This window comes from Synchiropus splendidus, chromosome 7, assembly GCF_027744825.2.
Source record: "Synchiropus splendidus isolate RoL2022-P1 chromosome 7, RoL_Sspl_1.0, whole genome shotgun sequence".
Taxonomy (NCBI): domain Eukaryota; kingdom Metazoa; phylum Chordata; class Actinopteri; order Syngnathiformes; family Callionymidae; genus Synchiropus; species Synchiropus splendidus.
In genome coordinates, this window is record NC_071340.1 from 23,563,583 (window position 1) to 23,578,202 (window position 14,620).

The window sequence follows — 14,620 nt, forward strand, 5'->3', positions numbered from 1 at the left end:
AGCAGGAGGAGCAGTTGTGATGTGGTGCCAGGGTCGTCCCTGGAGAAACATCTGTAAATGCCAGCGTAAATGAATGTGGCCCAGTATTGTCGGCATACAAAGTCAATCATTTCAATTCCAGAGATAGACAGATCCTCTGTATCTCTTTTAATAATAAATTAAACGACTGATAGATGACTGATAGATTGAAACTGTACACCATCAGGTGTCCCCTGGTCGTTCTGTCTTTCACTGTGCTCCATCATCCAGGTCCCCTCACGCTTGCTGTTCTTCGTCCCCTCATTAGTCAGCGGCTCCCACCTTTTTCTCTGCTTCCCTGACTGTCTAATTTTTCTCCCAGACAAATCCCTCTTGGTCACCCTCCATTTACCTTGTACACATCCCTCCTCCTCACTGTCCTCTCTCTGCTACATGTCTTCCAGAGGGTACCCAGATGACCCCATCGAGGCAGAGATGATCGATGAGCGCCACCATTATATTCACGGCATGTACTCGGCACCCTTGGCCCAGCCAGAGAGAGGCAGCATGGCTAGTCTGGACCGCATGGCTGGTCGTCGCTCACCCTCCATTGACAGTATCCGAAAAGACCCACGCTGGCGTGACCCTGACCTCCCAGAGGTCATCGCCATGCTGGGCCACCCCATTGATCCGGTCAAGTCCAACGCTGCGGCGTATCTGCAACACCTTTGCTACGAAAATGACAAAATAAAGAAGGATGTGCGTCAGCTAAAGGGGATACCAGTGCTGGTGGGGCTCCTGGACCACCCCAAGTCTGAAGTCCACCGCAAAGCTTGCGGCGCCCTGCGGAACATCTCTTACGGCAAAGACAACGATAACAAGGTGGCCATTAAAAACTGCGACGGCATCCCAGCGCTCATCCGCCTCCTGAGGAAGACCAATGACATGGAAGTCCGAGAGCTCATCACAGGTAAGAACAATTCTGGCCTCGTCTTTGTGTGTTGCCAAATCTACGTCTATTAAAAATGGATACAGTTGTGAAGTGAAGTTTCCTTATTTGCTGGTTCTGAAATGAAAATAAAAATGGTCACTTGAACTTCCTCTCTCTGAAGTCTGGCCTGGAGTTGTGCTGACAGTCAACAATTCAAATGTAAATGCTGCTTCATTTCCCTCATTGCTGAGTGGAAAAGAAATCTGTTTTTGCAATCACGGTGCAGATTAAGTTATTCAATTGAAGTGAAATTAGTGTGGAGGGCTTTTTTTTGTTTCTCCAGTGGCTGATTTGGTAGTTCACCTGCTGAGACTATTTTTTGGTCCTTGTTTTACTGGCAACAGTTAATTGCGGTCGTGTCTGGAACTCCAATCAAAAGCAGACTCTATGTTTAGTTTGTGCTGAAGCAACATTGTTTTATTCAGTAATTGAATCCTTTTGCTGAATAACAGCAACGCTTTATAGAATGGAGGGTGTGTTTCCTCACTCTCGAATGAGCCGGGCCCGACCCAAACACTGAGAACAGAGCTGACATGACAGGTTGATATAGATTTTTAAGAATCCATTGTTCACCAACAGTGGCAACGATTGATTCGGTGTCATGTTTCTGCTTCTTCTGCCTGACCTGCTAACTGTCACCTGGGGAATAGCCCTCCTCATGTTCCTGGCTGTTTTTCTCTTCTACAAAGGCTCTGACCTGACACACCTTAGTCAGCGTTTGTTCACATCGTAGAGAGCTGTGTAGAAATGTATCCCACTCTTGAAGCACTAAATAGAGCATATATAGGGAGACATACTGTGCAGTTTAACAATGGGGTTTTGACCTAGAATGACTCAAAACATTGCTCCCTGTAGCCCTTGTTTATTATAAAACACAAACAGAAATGCTCAATTTTCCCCACTGAAGAAAATGCATATGCAGGTGGGGATGGAATTAGAAATTGAAACAAGTGCCATTATTGTCAGCTTATTGTGTTGGATTACATGTACAGTATTTTACATGGGTAGATACATATCAGACCAAGCAGCCGCCAACATACAGTAGCTACAATACGGTTAGATTTGTACACAGTTGGATTCCCTTTGATTTTCGCATCACTGCTTCAGTTAAAATGTTTGAGTTAAAGATCATATTTAACACTAGCACTTACAAGATGATTTTTGGGGTCAAGATTTTCAACTTATTAAGTTTGTAAATGAAGTAATGAATGAAGGAATGGAATTCAACTGAAATATTTAAAAAACATTCTTGGAGTTTACAAATGATAATACTAGTGATGGGTAGATTAGGAATCATGAAACAGTGTTGCAGGGTTGATGAAACAGTCCTAATTTTCAAAGGCCAGGAATGAGATTGTGTTGTCAAAATAACACTAGAGAGGTATTATTTTGACTATATGAAAAGAGCGTAACAATATGTGAACCCAATGGGATGTGACTCAAAGTGCAATCTTAAAACCAGGACAGGGTGAAACCAGAGATGCTGAGGAACAAATCCAGGATGGATGTTGTGGTTAATTGTGAAGTCCAGGAGGATATTGGGAGATGAGAAGTTTTAGAGGAACTTTAAAGAGGGTTTTTCTTTCCAATATTTCGACAGGGACCACATTGGAATCGTCCAAATAGATGCCTCCTCGGATCGACCGCAAAGGAAGGTTTCAATTGGAGTGCGTCTGTTTTGTCAGGATGGGCGTGTTGACCGGCAATTTTCGGGGTTGAAAGCTGTGCCCAGAAATGACGGAGGAGGTGATGGTGTCAGATGTGAGAATGACTCAGACAATTAGAGTTAGTCATATTTATCTGTACCAACTTTTCAGAACTCATCATGTTGCTGCTGATTGGAAGGAAGGATGTTTCTATTATGCACTTCTGTGCCTTCCATGTTGATACCTAGTAATTCAGTCACGTCCGTTTAAATGTATTGGCAGGGTTATTGAAAACTGATGCACGTTGGGTCTTGAGTGTGTTTGTGTGTGTGTGTGTGTGCTACAACAGAGATGTAGCGGTGAGTGATGACTGTGGTGCAGCTGGACCGATTGCCTTAACAGCACAGTGTTGCTCTGTTGTAGCTAAAAATAACCCTGCACCACAAGTAGCTCAGAACGACGAGAGATACTTTACTTTGCCCCTCACAAACGCATGTGCTGCACCTCACCCAACCCAAAAATAAACTGTCTTACATTTGCTTTTAGCTGCCCTCTATTCTCCCTGTCTGCTGAACGTTGTGCTCTGGTCCCCAGATCACGGCCTCTGCCCGTGCGGCGGGTACTGGCCCTGTTTTTCTACAATTAAATATAATTGGGGGTTTAAATATAGGGCCCGTTTCTTGGTCCATGTGTTTTAAGAGTTTGCCGTTTGAGGGTTGGCTGTCCTTGCAAAAACCACAAAGAGCTCTGTTTTCTGAAACTGCGAGTGAGTGACGTGGAAGTGCGTTCGTTTTCCGACACAAATGGACAGTCATATTTTTAGAGTTTAGCTTATTTTCCCTCCCATTTGTCTTGGTGTTCCCTCCAGTTCCACTGGAAATGTTGATTCTGGAGTGCTCCCGCTCCAGTCTTATTAGGAGGACTAATGAGGCAGGTGGTGTGCGCCGACCACAGGGGCAACGCACCCCCCACGCCTCCACTGCTGCATCATGAATACAATATCCTTTTAATGTGTATTCGGTACAAGCACCTGGCCGAAGGCAGAGCCTCTCGCGCAGCACTGGAGTCGTCTTGTTACACAGTCTAGGAGTAAGTTATGGGGCTGCCTCAGAAAGGGCAAAAATGAAAAACTTAATTATCAGACCTACCTTTCCCTGAACTCCTGCTTGTCTTGATAAAAACAACATCACAGATACAAGATTCTCTTAGGCGGTTTGCTGTCCTCAGACATTATTCTGAAAAGTGTTATCATCCACCACTGTTGTGGTGGATCTAACTGTAGATGTGATTTGAAAAATCCGTGATTCTAGGGCTTGAATGACTCAAATGTGATCTTGATACGAGTGTAAAAATGGCATGAAGGTAACGCTCACACAATTGTCTTCCTGAGCAACCTAACTTAGGTAGAAATGCTTAAAAAACATGCTCACCCCAAAAAGTCACCCCAGAACTGGAGACAATAGTGATTGTCATACAGTCAACAATGTGCGTTACCTAAAACACAAGTTAGAGAACGATAAAATGCACAGCAAGGTTTAATTTCCACGGCTGTTTTCCAACCTTTTTTTTCTACTCTGCTCACTTTCATGATCCTCGCTCTGGCAATTTATTGCGTATAACAGGAAAGCTCTGACTCTCAGCTTTTAGAATCTGTTGCAATTCAGTCCGCAGCCAGAGCGATAGAAGTGATGTGGTGCTTTGTATTATGCATCTGCGCTTGTGACGTGACTGGACTTGAAGGGTTGGAATGAGTTTTGCTGTAGATAACAATTGAAATCAAATGATGAATGAAGCAGTGATGGCAGTGCCACAATACACACAAACAAGACACAAAGAATGGTTCGATCCTTTTGAGCAAAATACCAAGTCCGACCATATTTCTTGACAACACCTGGTTTCAGAATGTTGACAGCCGTATCCCCTGCAGAGTCTGTACTTACATGGTGTAAAATCTCTGAGCTATTACTGTACTATATTAGGTTGCTGGAACCTCTGGTCTTTTCGGGCAAAATTGATCATGTCAAATTGATCACCAAAAGGGCAGCATATGATGTGTTGAATCCCTGACGCCGCCATTGTGCAACCTGTCGGGACTGAAAAGGCTTCGGTCCAAACCCGGAGCACTTGCAGCAGTTGCTGTCCGTCAGAAGCAAATAAGTAGGGCGCACATTCAGTATTATCTTGGGCACATGGTGTTAGCTTGTGTGTTGTTGTTTGTGTCTCCATCCTTCGACACTGTTTCTTCATTTACCACTAAGTGCATGACGGGTGTGTACAGGATGACCCGGGGATGGCAGGAAGGAGGAGAGGGGTGGATCAGTAATAGGCAGAACTAAGTTAATAGCCCTCCTTGAAGAGCTACATGCCCGCCAGTGCTGCTATGATAATTCAATTAGGCTCAACCTCAGCACCAGCGAGTTCTTGGGACTCGTCCTAGTCCCTGCAGGTGTCATGGGAGATGGCTGACTGTGTTAAACATCAGACGAAAGATGTGACTCCGGGCTCGTCACTGCTGTCTTTGTGAAAAATAAGGAGACAGTGTTTTGATTTCGGTGTTGTTGGATTGTCACCGGAAGATGACAAATCCAATCTAAATAAAAGGAAGATCACAAATGTTCACAGTTTTCCCTGCAGCAAAATAAGATAATACACACCAGCTATAAACAACTCGATGTCTGCATACAAGAAATGAAACATTACCCTAGGTGGATCACTGTTTTGATAAAAAGAAGTTCAAATGTGTTGTGAATGAGCAAATTATTATTATAATTGTTTGGTTTAAAAATTGACATTGAACAAGCAAAACTCAAAAAGTGATTGACATCCTGAAAAGTGAGCGAAGAAACATCAAAGGACCGGGACCGAGTGAGGTTTAACCATCGCTGGGTGTTCTGGTTTACATGAAGATCCCCCCTCCCCACCTCACTCTCCCTCCTGAGACCCACTCTGACATGCTCAGGGACAGCGTATGTGCCCGACCGGACCGGACGGCTGCGCTCTGAAACTGGCAAGAAACAGGATGAAGACGGCCATTTACACGACACTGTGTCATCGTAGATTAAGCCCAGTCCATGCTGCTGTCGATTTGATGGATCTCAGTCGTGACAATAGGCATGCATTCGCAGTCGCCTCTGGCATGTGTGGAGGTAGAGCGGTGTGATGGCACCGGTCGCAGTGGCAGGAATCCTGCAGGTGATTTAGGGTGAGACGCCCAAGGGGGAAACCAGGACAAGGCTGGCTGGATTTTACTGTGCTGTCGTGTTAGTGTCAGACATGTTTCACCGTCCTGGGTTTCGACTAGAAGCCACAGCTCGACAATAACACATTGTATTTGCTTTTGTTCTGTCCCTGACTTACATTTGAAGTTCTTCTTCATTTGCGAAAAACAAGATCTTGTTTTCAGTGTGACACATTAAACAGACACAAAAAACACATTTCAATCCGTCCTTGTCTTAAGTTGAGTCATGAAAAGAGAGAAGAAAAAAATGTAAAGGCTTTTGACATTGTCACTCGCATCATGTGTGAACAGTTAAGAAGATGTTCAGCTTTTTAAGTTGTGTTCTACTGATGATGAAAAAAGCATGAATATAAGCACTGTGAAACCACCTTAGTGGCTCAACCACTACGGCAACCGTCATGTGATGAACGTGTGTCATGCATTACTCATCATCCAAGCTTCTAGAGGTGTGTGTTTCTGTTGCCTACGATGATTTATAAATTCGAGAGGGCATTGTTGTTGCTAATAGCCTGAATGCTAACACGCCAGTCAACAGTTTATTTTTGCTCCAGTCGTGATTTACTCTTTGTCATCCTCCACTTCTGCCCGGCTGCCGGCTGTTTGTTGACCAAAGCTTTTCTTGTCACTACGTAAACTGACACTGATGACTCGCTGTAGTCATCATGATGTCAACCTGCCAGGTGGTGAGTGTTTGCTAGTTGTTATTATATCAAAACTGTCGAGACTGTTTGTTTTTATTGACTCCATAACTGTCAATTTGAGCTCCACGGTCATAAGTGAAAGAGCCTTTGAAGAGAAGCTGAAAAAAGAGAAATGAAATAAATGCGATGCTGAATGCACTGTTTAACTTCAGTATAGACATTTAAAGCTTTATTTGAGAATTGTTCTTACAATATAATGAATATTCTTAACACAAATGATGAAAACATGTTCCAATATAAATATTGAAATATTCATTCACCGTTTTTTTGTGTGACCTGAACATTTTTTTGGCAAACGTATTGAGGAATTTGAAGAATGTTACTCTTTAGATGAGGGAGCATATATTACCATAAATAAATTCCTTATTTGTACATGTATTATCAGCATATTAGTCAGTAATTATTTGTTAAAGAATACTGATTAGCGTCTTAATGGTTACAGAAAGTTCACTCAAAACAACCCCATACTCATTATTACCAGTAAATAAAGTAGGCACAAAAAGCAAGATATAATGTTTCAATATTCTCACATTTTAAAAACTGTTTTGGAGACCTTTGGAGGCAGGTCCCTAATTCATACTAATGAGATCATAATTGAAAGCGTTTTTCCTCACAGCGTGTCAGACTCACATAACCGTAGTAGTCTGACCGCAGGGCAGACCTTACCTCAGCGTATTCCACTCACATCTTCGGTGACGCACAGGAAGTCGGTCTCGTCACCAGCTGTAACCGCAGGGCGAGCTGAGCTGTCTGGAGTCATAATGTGACAGAGACGGATTGAACTCAGGGAAGCACTCACATAACAAAGTATGCAAATTAGCCTAATGAGATTTCTCTGTTTTTAATTTCATGGCAGAGGAAAGTGCCTCTCTCCAGACACGACCACGACAGAAGGGCTGGAGTTAACGTTAGCTGGGCTCGCTCCGGCGAGACGTCCCTCTGCTGTGTGTGCGAGCTTGATTTAACAGAGGAAATGTTGACCGTCTGGAAAATGTACAGAATCCGTTTTTCGGAGCCGTTCCTCTGCAGAGCTAATGGTCTGTTACAGGACCTCAGCCGCACTGGCCCGGTGTGTGTGTGTGTGTGTGTGTTCACCTGAGTGCAGTGGAGCAGTTTACGTATTCATGGCCAACAAGCTGAGTGCAGTTTAAACACTGTCGCCTCCAGCTGTTGTTCCTGAGGAGGCATGTCTCTAGAAGTGGGTTGCTTTACATGTTGCCTAAATGGAAACAGGGTGAAACTTTGCCAACTCCAGCTGGATGGGTCTTTCGCCTGCTTCCCGGCCTGTGCACAGACTTTTTGGGGGCTGGTGCTCGGGTATCTCTTCCTGTATATCTCAGTCAGCATTCTTTTATTTTGAAGAGATGTGATACATATAAGAGCAAATGATGTGATAAACTCTGCCGCCTAAATGATTAACCAAGTTTACCTGTTAACTTTTGTCTAGGACAATGTTTTAGCATTCTAGCTGTGTCGCCACATATTCAATGTAAACATCTGAGCTTAGTTAATCTTTGTTGTGGTTTAACTTAATAATTGGGTGGGTACATAAGTACATAAGCTTAAATGTTTTTCTCCTTCTGGAACATAGTGGTAAAAAGCTGAGTGCTCTTTAAGATCACATGCATTTAGGCTTTGTTGTTGTTATGAAGCAGTTTTCCAAACATGACATTTAAATCCATTTTGTTGCTGTTTTGGAGTTTATTTTGATTTTTGCTTTTTAGTTGTGAACTTTGGCAGCAGTGAAACGCTATTAAGCATCTTAGCTACATTAGCGTTCAAAGCTGTTTACTGACCGTCTTATCGTCATGGCAAAAAAACTGTCTTTTGTTGCTGCTTCTCTTCACTCTGTAAGGAATGTGAATCAGCTTCTATCATTTTAGGCTTGCTTCAAAGTGATGATAATTTAAGTTCAAGGTCTGTCATCTCATTGTGTGCGTAATAAATTCCATGTTCGATTCTCTAAAAGCAATGAAACCAAAAAAATGAATAGTATAAAATGAATGAGCTTAACTCTGCAAAGTTAAATATTACCTTGACATTCTTGTTAACTCACATTTACTCCCAAACTGTGAGTCATTCTGATGTATCCTCCCTCTTCTCTCCTGCAGGAACTCTCTGGAATCTGTCGTCCTATGAACCCTTGAAGATGGTCATCATCAATCACGGCCTGCAGACCATGACCAACGAGGTCATCATCCCGCACTCTGGCTGGGAGCACGAGCCCAACGAGGACTCCAAGCCTCGGGATGCTGAGTGGACCACCGTCTTCAAGAACACGTCCGGCTGCCTCAGGTACAAATCCTCCGGCTCAGTGCCCTGTCTGCTGGGAATCACAAATGTATTCATCCACAGTATATGATCTTGTTGGTGGACATGATGTTTCCTATTATACTGGAGAGAGGAGCGGCTTTAATGAGTAATGAAAAGATCATTTGGCTGCATCCTCAGTCTTGGGTCGATATCTTGCGCTCTGCTTTCTGTACATCGCAAGGAACTCCTGAGTCAGCAGAAAAGATCGAAAGGCAGATCATTTGAGCCACTAAATATATTTGAGCTCATTATTCCTGGATTTGAATATTCACCCAACATGCAGCAATCAAGTGTATTAATATTTATGAAACAATTGACGCCAACTAGACGTTCCATCTAGTTCCCTTGTCAAAACAAAGGAAGCTCACTGATGTCTGGAGGCTGTGACCACATTTGACAGGGCAGCCTCTGGCTTTATTTTACACACACACTCACACGAGTTCAAGTAGAAAGAACACATTCTTTGTGGGTCCATAAATTTCACACTGAGCCTAAAATCAGAGTTGCTCCATGAATGTCACACTTGTCCTCTTCCCCTGGTGTCAGCCGGGTCACCACAGCTGTCCTCTCCATAAAACCAAGTATGCTACTTGAAAATAAGTCCCCCGAAAATAAACTGTCCTCACATGTTTCGCCCTCTGAAACAATCAAGGTCATTTGGTGAAAACTTATTTGCACGTGAGAAAGTCTATTTAACCAGGAGTTTATTCAAGTTCATTTTGGTTTTTCTGTCGTTATTAAAATGAATACTGTATTTCTCAGCAAACCTCTCATTTAAAAAAAAAAACAAGAGAAGAATTGCCATTGTTTTTTGAATATTTTTTGTAATGAATTTTAAAAAATGAACGAGACTAGTATCTCTATATTTTTTGTTGAGGCTTTTGACCCTATATATTGTAAAAAAAAACATGAATGAGTGTGCGACAAGGCGACAGCTTTTCACTCGTCCCAAAGTTAAATTTCTTAAATTCCACATTATTTTAAAATGCTGAATAATCACGTCAAATGTGAAAAGAAAACAACTTTATCAATATCCAAAGCTCATTCATTATTTTCATACTAGTATATGTGTTTTCCACCATTTACAGTTTTTAGCCATATTCAGGTAGGTCTTCATGTGCTCTGTCATCATTGGCAGCTGTGGTTCTGAAGTGCTGTTTAAAAAAAAGACATTTAAATATTGACCTCAAACATTTAGAACAAAACTATTTCCATACTTAAGGTGACCTAGTGTAAAAAGTAAAATTTAAAAATAAGTAAAGTGAGTTTTTTTTTTAGTAAAATAGCAGCGTTAAGCCTTTCATATGAGGAAACTTTCTTTGATTTGTATAATACCAAATCATCCCTTCAGTCTCATGCAGTGAATAACTACTTGACACGACCCACACAGCAGGTTCCTAGGCCAACAGTACACGGCTGTAGGAGTTGGTTGCAGCCAATATTGATGAAATAGTGCAGACATCTGTTTTATTGGCAGATGTCTCTGTAGTCGATTCTTCTCCCCTAGCCAAAAAAACTTGTCTTCCAGACTGGACAACAAAAAGGTTACTGTGTCAATACCGAGTTCATGTTATTTACGTTTCTGTGGAAACCTGTTTGGCTGTAACCGGCCTCCCATGACCTCGCTTAGGCTCTATTTTGAAAGTAATGAGTAGAATTAGCTGAAATCCAAACAAGTTCTGATTAGCTAATCGCTCAAATGAAGTTAGTCCCGAGCTTGTTAAAGCTGAATGAAGCTTAATTGAACACTTGGTGGAAATCCCGGCCTTGTGACACCATCAGAGCGGTCTTTGTTGCTCCGTTTATACTTTGATCTCCTGTAGTAAGGACACAGTGCCATGTATAGATTGCACTATACATTGGTTGCTTAGTTAGAAAGCTGTCATTGGAATGACGTCTTCAAGCATTCCTGAAATCATTTTGTGGATACATGTTGCATATTGATGCTCTGGAACTTGCATCAAACAACAGGAGATGAACAGATCAGGTCAATTCATGATGAGAACTAGGAATAAGAACCACAATGGGTCAGAGTGGAGCTTGCTAGCTTGCTGTGGGTACCAGAAACAAGTTGGATTGAAGATCTTAAAAAGAGCATAATAAGATTATAAATGACATGTTAAAATAGTGCTCCCTTTATATAACTATTGGAATGAAATGTATTCGTATTGAATTTCTGTTTTGTCAATGTACTTCAATCAGTCTGCAATGGCTTTGTACACAGACACCTTTAATGTCACATCCAAACTCTTCAAACTAGTTCAAACTTGAGAATTTAAATAAATAGCTGTTCATATTGTTATTCCAATAATTGTTTATTTGGAAGAAAATACTGTATATTCAGAATAATAGGCAGTTAATTCAATGAATGTTTAGTTATGCCTTTGTTTCTTTGAGCATTCATTCAACTCTGAAGAAAGATCACTCTTCAAGAGCATCGAAGAGAATAGGTTGACACAATGCACCCATTTTATTCTTTGGCTGTAGTTCTTCATTGCTTCGATTAACTGGAGTGGAACCATCTCGAATGATCTCATTACCGCCCGAGTTTCCCTGAAATATCTTTTCGACCTTCGATGTTGAATCTGTCACTCTGGCTTCATCTCTGGATGACACGCTAGTGAAATGTGTGTCCAAGCTGGGCGTCCAGTTCTGTCCAGACTCTGCACCTCCTCCCAACATTCACTGCTACAACATCACACTCCAAAACATCATGATCAGTCCAGATCGAATCCCCCCGTCATGTGTTTTGCTCATTATTGCAGCGTGTCTTCAGATTTTTGGCAAATATTTGTAGATTTGCAGGTCTGGTAGTGATTGTGTTGAGTGGGATGACTGGTTAGCCTCCAAACAACAAAGGAACATCTGTGTAAAATTTATTAGAAGAGCCAGCGGAGTTATATTTCATCTCTAATGTTGAAACTTCAGGCAGATGCTGGCGGACCTTTGTGACTCGCGGAAATCTCTTCCTGTCTTCCACCAGCTGCATATTAGCTACCATTCCAGCATCGCTACAATTAGTAGAAATTGTTCGGAAATTATCTCGAAAGACTTTGAAGGGTTTATGATATCAATATCATCAATTGTCCGATTGATATGTGACATCACGCATGTGAAGAGTGTTGTATTGGCTTCTTGAATCACAAGTTCATTTCAGGGTATGCGATTGAAAAGGTACTAGAGCCGTCTATTGTCGAAAACCTGGTAATACTATACTGAAGTTGTAACGCAATGTATTACAATATTTATTCACAAAAGCCATTCAAATAAAAGTCCCTTAATCCAGAAAACTGATATTGTTATGTGCACAAAAGCTACTGTTTATTGTAAGTCCTCCAGCGATGTCACTGACAAAACCAGCAGAAAACTCCTACGCCGAGCACCTTAGCAGCACAGGGGCCCCATACACTGGCAATTTTTGGGGGACCCTAATTCGCTGGTGAGAACCCTGCAGTGTTGTAGACATGAGACGCAGGAAGTTTGCAGCTTCTATTGTCCATTCACCAGGGGGAGCCCTCTGCTCCCCCCGCAGAGCTTGAATGGCTCCCTGCCTTTCTCACTCTCCTGTGGTATTTTTCACCCCTAGTAGCAGTGATTGCAGTGAGGTGTGTGTTCAGTTCTGGACTTTTGATTTGCAGCAAAATATTTTTTTCTTAATCTACGTCACCCGTGATTTAAGCTCTGGGGATAAGAGTTTACGGCAGGAGACAGTGAGGTCCAGGAGATGCTCACAGAGAAGTGCCCAGGTGCTCCACCTCTCACTCGAGGAAACATTACCTGCATGTTCAAATCAAAACGTCTCCAAGCTGTTTGCTCTGACCAATGTGCAGCCTTCACATTAGTGGGAAAATAATTCTAGTTACACTGTGAGCAATCCTCCACAGCCTGAATTGCCACCTCCCTCTTCCTGCTCGCCATGTTTTTCTTTACCGATTCCAGTTCTTTGGATGTGTGTCTTAGACTTCCCTGACGCCTCTTTGTGTCTTCTTTGCTTTGAACATCCTTATATTTCTCTATGTCACTTTCTGCTGCTCGTCCTTGGATACAAGCGTTGCTAGAGATGATGTGCCTCCATGGCAACTGTAACCACTGCTCTGTTGCCTGGCCGGGTGGAGAGAAATGCTGATTCTGTGGAGAAACTGTTAACTCGACCGGGAGAAGATGATGATTACTCTGCATTAAACCCTGCTGGTTTGGTTGTTGCATGCTCCTATAGCACATTTTTCTTCCTCTCTAGAGCCGTGTCTACATACAGCCGACATTATTTAGAGAAAATTAGTCAAGTAATTTGTTAAAGTAAAGTCCTGTTTGATTGTTCTCAGAAACAGATGTTGAAGCTGTTCAGTACAATTATTAATCTGATGTGTCTATTCCTTGTAATTTCCACACTGTAGTGTGGAGTGTAAGCCGCATCCACTAGATTTAAGAAGGAAAATAGATTCTTGCTCGTACATGCAGCTGTCTATAAGCCGCGGGTGCAGTGGTGCTGTCTGCGCCGTAGAAAGGTCAGTGGTGCTCCCATCTTAAAAATGCATGAGGATCTCTTCTAAACTAGTTGTGATTTCATCGGTTTGATATTTTGGCAGCATGACGCTGTTTAGCCAGAAAAATCCGTTAATGTTCCGACTGCAAACCGAAATCTAGAAAAAGTGATTTTCCCAGTGAGTTTCCTCTCACAAATGTCTCCTTTTAAATGTGCTCTCCTCACATAAGGTGATGTCTCTTGCATGACATTGAGTGTGTCAGGTTTTATTTTTCAGTCAAGTTTCAAGTTGAATGTATAAATGTATGAAGCCTCAATTTTGTTAATGAAATCAATGTAATTGAATATTGATGATCACCTACTGTTTAGATTATATTTACTGACATGAAGAGCTCATATGGAGACGTAATGGATGAACACATTGCACCATATTTGGATGGGATCCCTCAATGATCCCATCCAAATATGGTGCAGACGAAGATAAAACAAGTGGCGCTAGCGCGTTCTACCTCTGAATGCTAACCACATCTGAGTCTGTCTTCAATAATTACTGAAGCATGTTCACCACCAGACTGCACACACGGGCCAGTGGACGTCCTTATTGACCTTGTGGGGTGATTGCACAGGTCAACCGTCTCACTATCCGTCTCCATCAGCTCAATTCTGCTCCCTGATGGCTGCTTTGGTTCTCCTTTGGCCATGTGACCTTCACATTCAGTCGACGCACAGGCGCACACACACACATGCACACGTTTGTCACACCATCTTTGTGGGAACCGTTCATTGTCATAATGCTCTCCCCAGCCTCTCGTCCTTAACTTAACCATTCAAAACAAATGGCTAACCTTAACCGCGACTCTAAACCAAACTCAAAGTTATAAAAGTTATAAAGATCCATTTATTTTGAAGCCCCCCATCTGCAAATTGAGGCTACCTTGTGGGGTCTGGCAAGGGGGTTTGGGGGTTTTCTATCCCAGGATAGATATGCTTAAACACACGCACACACTGCGCCACTGTTTCCTCTCCTCATCTTTTCCAGCTCATGTATTTCCATCAACCATCCTCCTGATGAACTTGTCCAGTTCCTCAAAATGTTGGTGAGAATCTGTCGTGTTGAGATTAAGATCATAACGCAACAGTCAGAGTTGGCTCACACTGACAAAGTCATGGCTGTGGATCCAAGGTCCTGCTGGCATTGGCGCTCATCTCCAACAGCAGCCACGCTGAAGTTGCTCAGAGAGACTTCTGGTGAAGAACAGATGCTCCTTTGGAGATCCCATGAGCCCAGTG

General features: G+C 42.5%; 1 protein-coding gene across 9 annotated transcripts in view; it reads left to right on the forward strand.

Moving 5' to 3' along the window:
* arvcfb (ARVCF delta catenin family member b) overlaps nucleotides 1-14,620 on the forward strand; it is a 225,300-nt gene that overhangs the window by 171,316 nt on the left and 39,364 nt on the right. For all 9 annotated transcript variants that reach the window (XM_053869585.1, XM_053869579.1, XM_053869581.1 and 6 more), the window contains 2 exons: nucleotides 423-928; nucleotides 8,646-8,829. In XM_053869585.1, coding sequence (XP_053725560.1) covers nucleotides 423-928; nucleotides 8,646-8,829 — 690 coding nt within the window. The remainder of the gene's footprint in view (nucleotides 1-422; nucleotides 929-8,645; nucleotides 8,830-14,620) is intronic.